At 48.7% G+C, this 14048-nt stretch overlaps 1 protein-coding gene across 1 annotated transcript in view; it reads left to right on the forward strand.

The window, feature by feature from the left end:
- Window positions 1-13536, forward strand: part of gpha2 (glycoprotein hormone subunit alpha 2) — a 185517-nt gene extending 171981 nt beyond the window's left edge. The window contains exons 5-6 of the mRNA XM_087983603.1: window positions 11872-11987; window positions 13289-13536. Coding sequence (XP_087839729.1) covers window positions 11872-11987; window positions 13289-13536 — 364 coding nt within the window. The remainder of the gene's footprint in view (window positions 1-11871; window positions 11988-13288) is intronic.
- Window positions 13537-14048: the final 512 nt, after the last annotated feature.

Here is a 14048-nt window from a genome sequence, read left to right on the forward strand (position 1 = left end):
CATCCCTCACCGTGTGCTCCACCCCCTCACCGCGTGCTCCATCTCTCACCACGTGCTCAATCTCTCACCGCATGCTCCATCCCTCACCGTGTGCTCCATCCCTCACCATGTGCCCCATCCCTCACCATATCCTCCATCCTTCATCACATCTCCATCCCTCACTGCGTGCTCCATCTCTCACCGCATGCTCCATCCTTCATCACATCCTCCATCCCTCACTGCGTGCTCCATCTCTCACCGCTTGCTCCATCCCTCACCGTATGCTACAACCCCTCACCGCGTGCTCCATCCCTCACCGCGTGCTCCATCTCTCACCACTTGCTCCATCCCTCACCGTGTGCTCCATCCCTCACCATGTGCTCTAACCCTCATCACATCCTCCATCCCTCACTGTGCGCTCCATCCCTCACTGCGTGCTCCATCCCTCACTACATCCTCCATCCCTCACCACATCCTCCATCCCTTACCGTGTCCTCCATCCCTCACCACATCCTCCATCCCTTACCGTGTCCTCCATCCCTCACCACATCCTCCATCCCTCTCCATGTGTTCCATCCCTCACCGTGTCCTCCATCCCTCACTGCGTGCTCCATCCCTCACTACATCCTCCAACCCTCACCACATCCTCCATCCCTTACCGTGTCCTCCATCCCTCACCACATCCTCCATCCCTCTCCATGTGTTCCATCCCTCACCGTGTCCTCCATCCCTCACCGCGTGCTCCATCCCTCACCACATCCTCCATCCCTTACCGCGTGCTCCATCCCTCACCACATCCTCCATCCCTCTCCTTGTGCTCCATCCCTTGTATTTGGCCTGTAGGACTCTTGCCCACATTGCTTTGCTTTGATTATTGCATTGAAAACAGGGGTGTTTCCCCTTGACAGACCCAAGACAAGCTCAAAGAGCTGGAATAATCTCCAGAGCTGTGATGAGCCTCTCTCCGGCTGGGTGCCTCGGATCAGAGGGGATCGAACCCATGACCTTTCCCAACTTGAAGCTCCAGTTATTGTTCAGACAAGATTGTAATGTTACATTCAGGTTGTCACAGGTCAGAGGGATTGAGTATCCAAAATGTCAGGTTTTTTTCAATGTAGTTTCTAATAAACTTTGCGAGCACGATGTACACGTGTTCTGGGGTGAATGATGCAATGCCTTTCAAATAAAGTACATTAAAGCCCTGTGAATTATCCTGATTACCAGAGGATCTGATCTCTTTTTACAGTGCTTTGTTTCCATTCCATTTGCTATTTGCCAGGAGGCAGTCGAAATAGCAGCTTCAGTCTGTCTCTCGAACGATTAAGTCAGCGAGTATCAACTTGCTATCACATTCAGGCTTCCACGATTCACTGTGGCATTGAAAATGTTCATTGTTCTACAAAATGTTGACTCCTGTCATAAGTTCTGCTCAATATGTTTGGAAATGTAATAACTGTGGTTTAAAGTTGTTAAATGGGATTGCCAGCAGCCTTGGGTAATGTTTTATTACTCTCTGACTGTCAAACATGTTTGATGTTGAAGATGCAGGGTGCACTCCAGTAGGTAATTTCAATGTCACCATCTCACAGCCAAGTTCCATCTTAGTATGTACTTATCCAATTCCCCCAGTGCTTCACTCTCACCAGGGGGCAGAAGGTTGGCTGATTTATTAATCAATCTCTCTCACTATCTCTGACATAGGGGGCTGAATTCCCACCCAACCACCAATCTCTCGGTCCCTGTGACCTTTGGGGAAGACAGTCTGGCTCCTCTCTACTTTATCTCTCTCTCTCTCTTTCTTTCTGTGACACTGGACTAAATTCTATCCCTTCCCCCAACCTCCCGGTCCTGCTGTATCTGTCCCTGACTATCCCCCTCTCTCTGTGACCCAGCAACACTGGGGAGCAGGACCCTGACTGGATCCAAGCCTCACTCTCCCTCTCCCCATATCACCGAAGCATCCTGAGGCTATTTCAACTGTTGATCTAGCAAACCTGACGTAGGTCAGTAGGTGCCCCGGATCAGAGGGGATCGAACCCATGACCTTTCCCAACTTGAAGCTCCAGTTATTGTTCAGACAAGATTGTAATGTTACATTCAGGTTGTCACAGGTCAGAGGGATTGAGTATCCAAAATGTCAGGTTTTTTTCAATGTAGTTTCCAATAAACTTTGCGAGCACGATGTACAGTGTTATGTGTAGTGATACCTCTCTACATTGTCGTCCAGTTTACCGTCCACACAACTGAAAACATTTCGAGCAGCTCTGCATTTCAGAGGGTCCTTTCTGCCTGTCCAACAGTGTGTGATGGAACCACTCCACATTAGCTTCCGTTTGCCCTCGCCACACTCAGGGCCGAATCTTTCAAACCCATGAACAAAGTGGCCGCTAGTGAGTCGGTTGTGAAAAGGTGGCGAGATTGGAAAAGTGAGAGTCCTGATGGTGGGAAAGAGACGTTTGATTCGACAACCCAAGTTGGGGTGAGAATCTCACCTGTGAGCAGCAAGAGGCTTGTCTATATCCATCTTCGTGCATTAACCTAAACTTACGTCATCAATATGCAGTTTCCCATTCTCCCTTCCATCTGATAGAAACCAGACAAGCAATAATTCACACATCTCCGATCCAGATACGATGCCCGAGTAAATAAAGGGTGACTTGGTGATGGGATACAGGCCTCTGTGCAGTTATTTCAGTGTCAATGGGAGAAAACAATATGTACCTGAAGATCATTCGCTCGTAGCAGTCATCTTGGAGTTGGCATTTCTGGCATCACGCCTTTATTTGGAAAACTTGACTCATTTGCTGTTGAAAACTTGACTCATTTGCTTCTCCAGCAACACATTTCCATCTCTGATCTCCAACATCTGCAGACCTCATTTTCTCTTCTGTTGAAGACTGGGCCCAATATGTGGAAAGGATGTGGGTTTCTTTCCAGGCAAATGATATTGGGGTAGGAAAAAAAGCAATGAGTAATCCTTCAGACTGCTTGTGGAGCTACAGCATTTTTGGTTATAAGGGGCTTAACTTTCCCAGAGGCACTAGACACTAAAACCTTCTAAGAATTGACGAATTTGGTTAAGGAATATTACAGCCCCAAACCTCCTCTAATCCTGAGACACCATCGGTTTTATTCAGCTGTTAGAGAATCGGGGGAATCTGTTTTGGGTTTTTTTGGTGAGGTTGAGATGACTGGCAGAGGCATGTGACTTTGGGTTAGCCCTGAATGAGATGCTGAGAGACGGTTTGGTATGTGAGATTAATGACGTAACCATACAGAAGCGGCTACCAGCTGAGGCTCAACTGGACTTCAGACAGGCACTACGGCTGGCTTTGTCCTTAGAAGATGTGGCAAGTGGAGCATGGGAACTATTGGGCATCTCAATGGAAGTGGACACCCTCACCCTGTCCGACTGAGCTTGAGGAACACCACTTGAGTGTAGGCAAACCCAGAGCCTCAGGCAGGACGTATCCTGAGCAGAGGGACCCTAGGCCAGCCCACAGCAGATACCTCACAACAAATCCAAGCCTCAGTCAAGTGGCTAAAAAGTTCTTCAGCATCTGGACCACAAGTCATTGTAGGTGCTGACTCGGGACAGTAAAGGAGTCCTACAAGCCCTGACTTGAGTAAGAAATGTCCTGTTTTGAAGACATGGCTTTGCCACCCACAGCTTCCTAGAACTCATCATTGGGCCCTTATTCTCAGCTTGTACAAGTGTAAGCTAGAACATCGTCCAGGAATCCAAGTGGCTAATGCAGAAGCCTTGAGCCACCTCCCACTGACAGATACTCCACCGGTGGTGCCTCCCTTGGAAGAGTCCATTTTGGTTTTAAACCTCTTGACAGCTTTCCAGTCACCGCTGACGATATCTGACTGTGGATACACAAACATCATGTCCTAGCAAAGCTAAAGCAGCTGATGGTATTCAGGAAAAGAGAAGGGCCATCACAACCAGGACTGAAACCTTTTGGAGCACGCAACACCAGATCACTGTAGAGGACGGCGTATGACTATGGGGAGCAAGAGTGATTAAAGGTCACCATGAGATACCAGGGTCTCCCAAGATGAAGATGCTAGCAAGAAGCTATGGGTCTGGTGGCCAGGGTTTGATTAGATTAGATTACTTACAGTGTGGAAACAGGCCCTTCGGCCCAACAAGTCCACACCGAGCCGCCAAAGCATAACCCACCCAGACCCATTCCCCTACATTTACCTCTTCACCTAACACTACAGGCAATTTAGCATGGCCAATTCACCTAACCTGCACATTTTTTTGGATTGTGGGAGGAAACCGGAGCACCCGGAGGAAACCCACACAGACACGGGGTAGAATGTGCAAACTCCACACAGAGAGTCGCCTGAGGCAGGTATTGAACCCGGGTCTCTGGCGCTGTAAGGCAGCAGTGCTAACCACTGTGCCGCCGACATCATTGCATTGGTGGAGCAATGCCCCAGTGTGCCAAGGTGGACAAACATTATCACCAGCAGCACCTCCACATTCGGTGGGACTGGCTGGGTAAACCCTGGACCCAGTCGCGTGTCGATCGTGCGGATCCATTCATGGGCTCAATGTTCCTGGTCATTGTGCAGGCCCAATCTAAGTGGTTGGATGTGCATAAAGTTCGTTCTGCAAACTCAGGGATGATTGAGAAGCTTCGAGCATTGTTTGTGAAGCGTGGACTCTTGGGAAACATGGACGTCATTTACCAGCAGGGAATTTGAATATTTCCTGAAGTCAAATGATGTTCAGTACATAAGGACAGCTCCATACCATCCATCATCCAATGGTAAAGCAGAAAGAGTGGTCGAAATGTTGAAGGTAGGCTTAAAGAAGCACCCTACAGCGTCACTGGATATCAAACTGTTCCCATTCCTGTTTAACTATCGGATCACCCTGTACGGAACTACAGGGATAGCTCTAGAAGAGTTGCTAATGGGGCCAAGACTCTGTACCAGATTAAGCCTGATATTCCCAAACCTTGTGGTGGGGAGGGAGGGAGGGCAGTAGGAATGCCTACATGCCTCCTGTAAGCAAGAGAGGCAATTTAATGCAGGGGCTGAGGTTTGGTGCCGGAACCATGGAAATGGTCCTGTATGGGTATGAGACCAGGTCGATGCGAGGTCAGGTCCCATGACTTACAAAGTTCAGGTAGTCCTGAACAAACACATGGATCACCTGAACGCTGTTACCTCACAAACGGGGTAGGGACAAAACATATGTGGCCCCTCAGAACAGCCAGAAGGTCAGTCAGAAACAGTAAGTAACCTCCTCCCATCTAGTGTCGAGGACACCTCAGAGTCCGAGATGGATGCAGCCGCGAGACCGTTACCGCCGGAAGGAGACGAGGAAACTCTCCCGAGATGCTCCGGACGCAAGAGACGGGCTATGGTCAGGCACATGCTGCCTGTGTCAGAGTCCCAGTCAGAGGAACCTGACCCAGGGGCAAACACATCGCAGGAAAAGCTACAAGAGAAAGACCAGGCCAACATCCCCGCACTTGGGAAGGAGGGCGGAGGGACATCGTGATGGGAACCAGCTGGGTCATGTGGACTACAAGCTCCTTGATTGGGGTCGGTGATCTAGACCAGTCAGGAAAGCCCTGGCTGACCAATATTAACAGGAGTCAGTGTACAGTGCCCAAGTAAATAAAGGGTGACCTGGTGATGGAATACTAGCCTCCAAGCAGTTATTTCAACACTAAAACCATGCAGACCCTCCCAGTGCAGAACTGCGCTAAGTGAGTATAAGCCAATTCTCTCTCCCCTCCAATTCCAGTTTTAAAATCTCAACCCTACAACTCCACAAGAGGGTGCTATCGAGCACACTCACTCCAGTATGTTTCTCTGACAAGTCATGATTTGGAGATGCTGGTGTTGGACTGGGGTGGACAAAGTTAAAAATCACACAACACAAGTTTATAGTCCAGCAGGTTTAATTGGAAGCACAATTAAACATCCTGTGTCACCTGATGAAGGAGCGTCGCTCCGAAAGCTAGTGCTTCCAATTAAACCTGCTGGACTATAACCTGGTGTTGTGTGATTTATATCTCTGACAAGTGTTTTAATTGTCTGTGGCCTTTTAAAGCATACTTATTTAAGAATTCAACAAAAAACATATTGGGCTCAAAGTGTTAACCCACTTTGTTACTCTCTGCCATAGTTTTGTATTTGTTTCTTCAAGCTTTTTCCCATCACTGCACAGACTATTTCTTTAACAGGAGTGAACTTTTCACTTTTAAGTTTGGGAATTGATACAGGGCTATGGGGAGAGAGCAGGGCAGTGGGATTAGTTTGGGGATTGATACAGGGCTATGGGGAGAGAGTGGGACCGTGGGATTAGTTTGGGGATTGATACAGGGCTATGGGGAGAGAGTGGGACCGTGGGATTAGTTTGGGGATTGATACAGGGCTATGGGGAGAGAGTGGGGCAGTGAGATTAGTTTGAAGATTGATACAGGGCTATGTGGAGAGAGTGGGACCATGGGATTAGTTTGGGGATTGATACAGGGCTATGGGGAGAGAGCGGGGCAGTGGGATTAGTTTGGGGATTGATACAGGGCTATGGGGAGAGTGTGGGGCAGTGGGATTAGTTTGGGGATTGATACAGGGCTATGGGGAGAGAGTGGGACCGTGGGATTAGTTTGGGGATTGATACAGGGCTATGGGAGAGAGTGGGGCAGTGGGACTAGTTTGAAGATTGATTTAGGGCTATGGGGAGAGTGTGGGGCAGTGGGATTAGTTTGGGGATTGGTACAGAGCTATGGAGAGAGAGTGGGGCAGTGGGATTAGTTTGGGATTGATTTAGGGCTATGGGGAGAGTGTGGGGCAGTGGGATTAATTTGGGGATTGGTACAGAGCTATGGAGAGAGAGTGGGGCAGTGGGATTAGTTTGGGATTGATTTAGGGCTATGGGGAGAGTGTGGGGCAGTGGGATTAGTTTGGGATTGATTTAGGGCTATGGGGAGAGAGCGGGGCAGTGGGATTAGGTTGGGAATTGATACAGGGCTATGGGGAGAGAGCAGGGCAGTGGGATTAGTTTGTGGATTGATACAGGGCTATGGGGAGAGAGTGGGACGGTGGGATTAGTTTGGGGATTGATACAGGGCTATGGGGAGAGATTGGGGCAGTGGGATTAGTTTGAAGATTGATACAGGGCTATGTGGAGAGAGTGGGACCATGGGATTAGTTTGGGGATTGATACAGGGCTATGGGGAGAGAGTGGGGCAGTGAGATTAGTTTGAAGATTAATACAGGGCTATGGGGAGAGAGCGGGGCAGTGGGATTAGTTTGGGGATTGATACAGGGCTATGGGGAGAGCGGGGCAGTGGGATTAGTTTGGGGATTGATACAGGGCTATAGGGAGAGAATGAGGCTGTGGGATTAGTTTGGGGATTGATTCAGGGCGATGGGGAGAGAGTGGGACCGTGGGATTAGTTTGGGGATTGATACAGGGCTATGGGGAGAGAGTGGGACCGTGGGATTAGTTTGGGGATTGATACAGGGCTATGGGAGAGAGTGGGGCAGTGGGACTAGTTTGATGATTGATACAGGGCTATGGGGAGAGAGTGGGAGAAAGTGAGGTCTGCAGATGCAGATTCCTGAAGAAACGTTGATTCTCCTGCTCCTCGGATGCTGCCTGGCCTGCTGCACTTTTCCAGCACTACACCTTTCAACTATGGGGAGAGAATGGGGCAGTGGGATTGGTTTGGGGATTGATTTAGGGCTATGGGGAGAGTGTGGGGCAGTGGGATTAGTTTGGGGATTGGTACAGAGCTATGGAGAGAGAGTGGGGCAGTGGGATTAGTTTGGGATTGATTTAGGACTATGGGGAGAGAGTGGGGCAGTGGGATTAGTTTGGGATTGATTTAGGGCTATGGGGAGAGTGTGGGGCAGTGGGATTAGTTTGGGGATTGGTACAGAGCTATGGAGAGAGAGTGGGGCAGTGGGATTAGTTTGGGATTGATTTAGGGCTATGGGGAGAGAGTGGGGCAGTGGGATTAGTTTGGGGATTGGTACAGAGCTATGGAGAGAGAGTGGGGCAGTGGGATTAGTTTGGGATTGATTTAGGGCTATGGGGAGAGTGTGGGGCAGTGGGATTAGTTTGGGATTGTTTTAGGGCTATGGGGAGAGAGCGGGGCAGATTGATTAGTTTGGAGAATGATACGGGGCCATGCAGAGAGAGTGGGGCAGTGAAACTAGTTTAGGGATTAATAAAGGGGCTGAAAGGGAGGCAGAAGTGTTAATTATAAGCCGGAAGGGGAGCTGATATGAAGAAACTGTTCCTCACTCAAGGGAGAGTGGAAATTTGGGACTCAGTCACCCCCACTACAAAACTAGATACCAGGTGTGAATTCAAACATTCATGGCTGATAAAATAGTTGTAGGGTTCGGATATCAAGAGAAACGGGATCTGAGATGAACAGAGATTGGTTAGAGATTAACCACCATCTTGTTTAAGGGAAGGTACCAGTGTGTTTCACTGCTGCTCTGAATAGGGCCCCGTAAAGATCAGCAAGACTGCCTATGTGTGGAACTGCAGGAGATGGGGAGATACTAAATGAGTGTTTTGCTTCAGTAGTTACTGTGGAGAAAGATATGGAAGATAGAGAACTTGGGGAAATGGATGGTGACATCTTGAAAAATATCCAAATTACAGAGGAGGAGGTGCTGGATGTCTTAAAATGCATGAAGGTGGATAAATCCCTGGGACCTGATCAGGTGTACCCTGGAACTTTGTGGGAAGCCAGGGAAGTGATTGCTGGGCCCCTCGCTGAGATATTTGTATCGATAGTCACAACGATCAGTGCTGGGTCCACTACTTTTTGTCATTTATACAAATGATTTGGATGTAAACATAGGAGATACGGTTAGTAAGTTTACCACCAAAATTGGTGGTGTAGTCAACAGCCAAGAAGGTTACTTCAGAGTCCAAGTGGATGTTGATCGTATGGGTCGAGGAGTGGTAGATGGAGTTTAATTTGACTAAATGTGAGGTGTTGCATTTTGGAAAGGACTTATACACTTAATGGTAAGCTCCTGGGAGTGTTGCTGAACAAAGAGACCTTGGAGTGCAGGTTCCTAGCTCCTTGAAAGTGGAGTCGCAGGTAGACAGGATAGTGAAGAAGGTATTTGGTATGCTGGCCTTTATTGGTCAGTGCTTTGAGTACAGGAATTGAGAGGTCATCTTGTGGCTCGACAGGACATTGGTTAGGCCACTTTTGGAATACTATGTTCAATTCTGCTCTAGGAAGGATGCTGTGAAACTTGAAAGGGTTCAGAAAAGATTTACAAGGATGTTGCCAGGGTTGGAGCATTTGAGCTACAGGGAGAGGCTGAATAGAGTGGGGCTGTTTTCCCTGGAGGTCAGAGGCTGAGGGGTGACCTTACAGAGGTTTATAAAATCATGAGGGGCATGGATAGGGTGAATAGACAAGGTCTTTTCCCCCAGGGTAGTGGAGTCCAGAAGTAGAGGGCGTAGGTTTACAGTGAGAGGGGAAAGATTTAAAAGGGACCTAAGGGGCAACTTTTTCATGCAGAGGATGGTGTGTGTGTGGAATGAGCTGCCAGAGGAAGTGGTGGAGGCTGGTACAATTGCAACATTTAAAAGGCATCTGGATGTGTATATGAATAGGAAGGGTATCGATTAATTTTGGATACCTGGTTGGTATGGATGAGTTGGACCAGAGGGTCTGTTTCCATTCTACACATAACTCTTAGTGCAGGGGAGGTGTTCCACATAGCACAGAAAACCACACAGCCTTGATTGGTAAAGAAAATGAGGAGATTACTCACTCAGTGATCGCTGCCTCTGACCCTCTAACTGGGAATCAATCATCTCATTCGAGAAATTTTGCAGAGAAGAATAGGGACTTATATCCACACTTGTTGAGAGTGTGTTGCTGGAAAAGCACAGCAGGTCAGGCAGCATCCAAGGAGCAAGAGAATCGACGTTTCAGATCGGAGTCTTTCATTAGGAATTATATCCTTATATCCATCCCTCTCCCCTGACCCAATCTGACACATTTACTCCATACAAATTCTCTTCGACTGGTTTGGTTGTCGTCTGTCCTGCCAGTGTAGACAGGCAGCATTGCTGGAAAAGGTCTCATGACACAGTGGGGAGCATCACGGCCTCAGAGCTAGGAGCTCTGGGTTCGAGCCCCACTCCAGAACTTGTTAGCCAGGGAAGCCGCGACTTGCCAATCCTTTTAGCCAATGGCAGGCAGGAAGCCAATTTCGAGGAGATTCCTGATCAGTCGCCTGATAGACAGAAAGTGGAGCACCTAACTCCAGGCGACGGAATGCTCATAAAATCACCGTTACCACGACGACTACAAATACAAAATGGGAAATAGTTAACGGCTCAGGCACCATCTGTGGTGAGAGACATCTCATCCTCTCTCTGTACTCACCCCACAAAAGTCTGCTGGCTAGATAATAGCACGTGGCCTTTAGTGCAAAGAGAATGGAGTGTAAAATTTTGCTAAGACCATCGTGTTTTAGGCCCTGAAAGATATATTGGCATTGGTGGAAATCCAGACACGAGGTTGATACCAGGGTGACGAGAGGTTAAGTAGATTGGGTTTCATGCTCATTGGAGTTTATTTAGAATGAGGCATTATTATTGAAATAAATAAATGATTCTTAAGGGAAATGACAGGTTAGATACAGAAAAGTTGGTTCCCTTGAGGGACAGTCCAGGACCAGGGGGTATCATCTCAAAATAAGGGCTTGTAAGACAGATGAGGAATTTCTACCTTCAGAGGGTTAATTCCTTACCTCAGAGAGCTGTCGAGGCTGGGTTGTTAAGGCTGAGGCAGTCAGGTTTTTAATCAGAAAGGGGCATCAAAGATGATTTGAGGACATTCAGATTAACCACAATCCTCATTGATGGGCTGAATGGCCTACCTTTGCTCCTGTTATGGCCTTACGCCCAGCTGAGGTTTCCCAGCAGTTTTATCCCTGCAGCACTCCCTGAGTGAGTTGTCGGGGGGAGGATCTGGTTTAATCGCTGAGTCTGTGTTCAGAAGCTCCCCCCACTCCCGCGAGTAACACTGACTTCTCCCAGTGTCTGAGACAATGGTCTTGAAAGGAACCGCGCCAGTACACCACAACTGAGTGACACACACACACACCAAACTTCAAAGCAGAAACAGAAACCAGCTCCTGTCAAAATCCATACCCACAGCCTCTCAATGATCGGAGGCGTTCCAATTGGACACTGATAGAGGGAGGTTCAAGGAGAAAGGGGGATGGCTTGTGTCTATCACCAATATTAAGCCAGGAACAAAATTTCCCAAAATCTTCTCCAGAGAGACAGAGATATTGGCGGAGACAACAAGAGCAGAGGTGAGAACTGTTTATACCATATTCATTGTATATCTACACTCCAGCTGTACTCACTCTCTGTCTCACTCTCTGTCTCACTCACTCACTCTCTCTTTCCCTCTGTCTCTCTCACTCTCTCTCTCTCTGTCCTGGGCTTTATTCTTCTCTCTCTCTCTAGCTCTCTATCTCTCTCTCCTTAGCCTGGTGTTTATTCTCTCTCTCTATCTTGGGGTTTATTCTCTCTCTCTCTCTCAGAATCTATTCCATTCTCTATCCTGGTATTTATGCCCTTCCTCTCCGATCCTGGGTTTATTCTCTCTCTGTCTGTCTCTTTGTCTGTCTATCTCTCTCTATCCTAGTATTTATTCCCTCCCTCTCTCTATCCTGGGTTTATTTTTTCTCTCTCTCTATCCTGAGGTTTAATTTCTCTCTCTCTATCCTGGGATTTATATTCTCTCTCTCTATCCTGGGAATTATATTCTCTCTCTCTCTCTCTCTCTATCCTGGGGTCTGTCTGTCTGTCTATCCTGGGGTTTAATCTCTCTCTCTCTCTCTCTGATTCAGTCCCGGAATACCCGCTGTCTCTGAGATGATGCCCACCATTGTCGTGGTTCTGCTGTTGGCCTCAGGAGCTCTCAGTCTGGATCCCACAGACCCTGAACCAGGCTGTCACCGTTACCGTGAGTGAGGGAGAGGGAGGAGAGGGAAAGTGGGAGAGAGAGGGAGGGAGGGAGGGACAGGGGAGAACTATAGGGAGGGAGGGAGGGACAAGGGAGGACTATAGGGAGAGAGGGAGGGACAGGGGGAGGACTATAGGGAGAGAGGGAGTGAGAGGGAGGGAGGGACGGGGGAGGACTATAGGGAGAGAGGGAGGGAGGGACGGGGAGGACTATAGGGGGAGAGGGAGGGAGGGAGGGACAGGGGGAGGACTATAGGGGGAGAGGGAGGGAGGGAGGGACAGGAGGAGGACTATAGGGAGAGAGGGAGGGAGGGATGGGGAGGACTATAGGGAGAGAGGGAGGGACAGGGGGAGGACTATAGGGAGAGAGGGAGGGAGGGAGGGACAGGGGGAGGACTATAGGGAGAGAGAGAGGGTGAGGGAGGAACAGCGAAGGACTATTGGGAGAGAGGGAGGGAGGGACGGGGAGGACTATAGGGAGGGGAGGGAGCATGTGACGGAGTGAGGGAGAGGGAGAAAGGTAGTGGGAGAGATGAAGTGGGAGAGAAGAGAGTGTAAGAGAAGGTCAGGGAGAGAGTGATTGATATAGGGTATGAGAGGAAGAGAATGAATGAGAGGAAATGAGAGTGAGAGGAAAGAAGTGTAACAGGAGGAGAGAGAGAGGGAGTAACAGTGAAAAAGAAAAGGAGAGGAGCCAGGGAGAGGGAAAAAGAGAGATGGACAGAGAGAGAGAATGAGAGAGAGAAAGTGAGGGAGTGTGGGAGAGGGAGAAAGGCAGTGGGAGTGAGGGAGTGAGAGAGAAAGTCAGGAAGAGAGAGTGAAAGAGAGAGAAAGGGATAGGGAGGTAAACAGGGTATCAGAGAGGGAGTGAATGGGTGAGAGAAAGAGAAATGGAGAGAGACAAAGGGACAAGGAGAGGTAATGAGGAAAGCAGAAGTGAGGGAGAGGGAGTGTGGGAGTCAGAATGAGGGGGTAGAGAGAGGGAGTGTGTGTGGCAGACAGAGAGAATTAATTGTTGGTATGTAGGTGGAGCAGTGAGGGAGGAGTGGACAGACCAAGGAGGGAGGAGAGAAAGAGATGGAGGCAGAGTGAGTGAATGAGGGAGGGAAGGTTTGAGGGAGAGGCACTGGGAGTGGGAGATTGGAGGTAGTGAGGGTGTTTCAATGAGAGGGCAGTATTTCTGTTAGTGAGTGGAGAGCACTCTGGGAACTGTACCCTCTCTCTGCATGAAGTTCTCCCTCTGCCTGAACCTCTCCTTCTCCCTCTCCCTCTCTCTCTCTCCCCTCTCTACCTCTTCTGCAGCTTTCAACGTCACCATAAAGAGTGACCGAGCGGGGACGTGCCTGGGATCCCAGTTGATTCATGCCTGTGTGGGTTACTGTGAATCCAGTGCGTTTCCCTCCAAGTCCTCTGTACTGCTGGCCAGTGAGTTCAAACACAACATCACCTCGGTGTCACAGTGCTGCACCATCAGCAAGATGCTAAAGGTCAGTGCATTAACACACTCTTCCAATCTCACTGTACCCTTCTCCTTCCTCTGTGACCTGTGATCTCTTACCCTCTCAATTTCTCTCTCTCCCTCTCCAGTGTTGTCTCACTTTCTCATTCCCTTCCTCCATATCCCTCTTCAGCCCACTCTCTCTCTTTCTCTCCATCCCGCGTATCAGTCAATCTATTTTTTTCTCACTCTCGTTTTCTCTCTCCTTCCCATTCTCTAACTGTACCTCTCCCTCCATCTCTTTCTGTATCCTTCTACCTCTCCTTTGTTATAAAGCAGAGATTGACACACCTCTCCCTCCCCCCTCCCCCACCTGAGAAATAAGACCCTTTAATCGGTCAAAGTGGTGTGAGCTGCTTTTCAGCAACTTCTAGTGGTTAAAGAAAATAAATCCCTGGCACTTGCTTTAAAATCAACAAGTAATTTATTTATCAAACAGTGAACAAATTAACTAAACTATTAACAAAGCAAATAAATCCCTTCTAACTACTAACAATTCCCGAATAAAGCAAGATTCCGATGGTGTGCTGTTCCAATAAATACGAGTCCCACTCGTATACGGGA

The sequence above is a fragment of the Chiloscyllium plagiosum genome, unplaced genomic scaffold (genome assembly GCF_037043375.1).
Source record: "Chiloscyllium plagiosum isolate Xiang-an unplaced genomic scaffold, Cpla_swu_hap1 HiC_scaffold_46, whole genome shotgun sequence".
In the NCBI taxonomy this organism is placed as follows: domain Eukaryota; kingdom Metazoa; phylum Chordata; class Chondrichthyes; order Orectolobiformes; family Hemiscylliidae; genus Chiloscyllium; species Chiloscyllium plagiosum.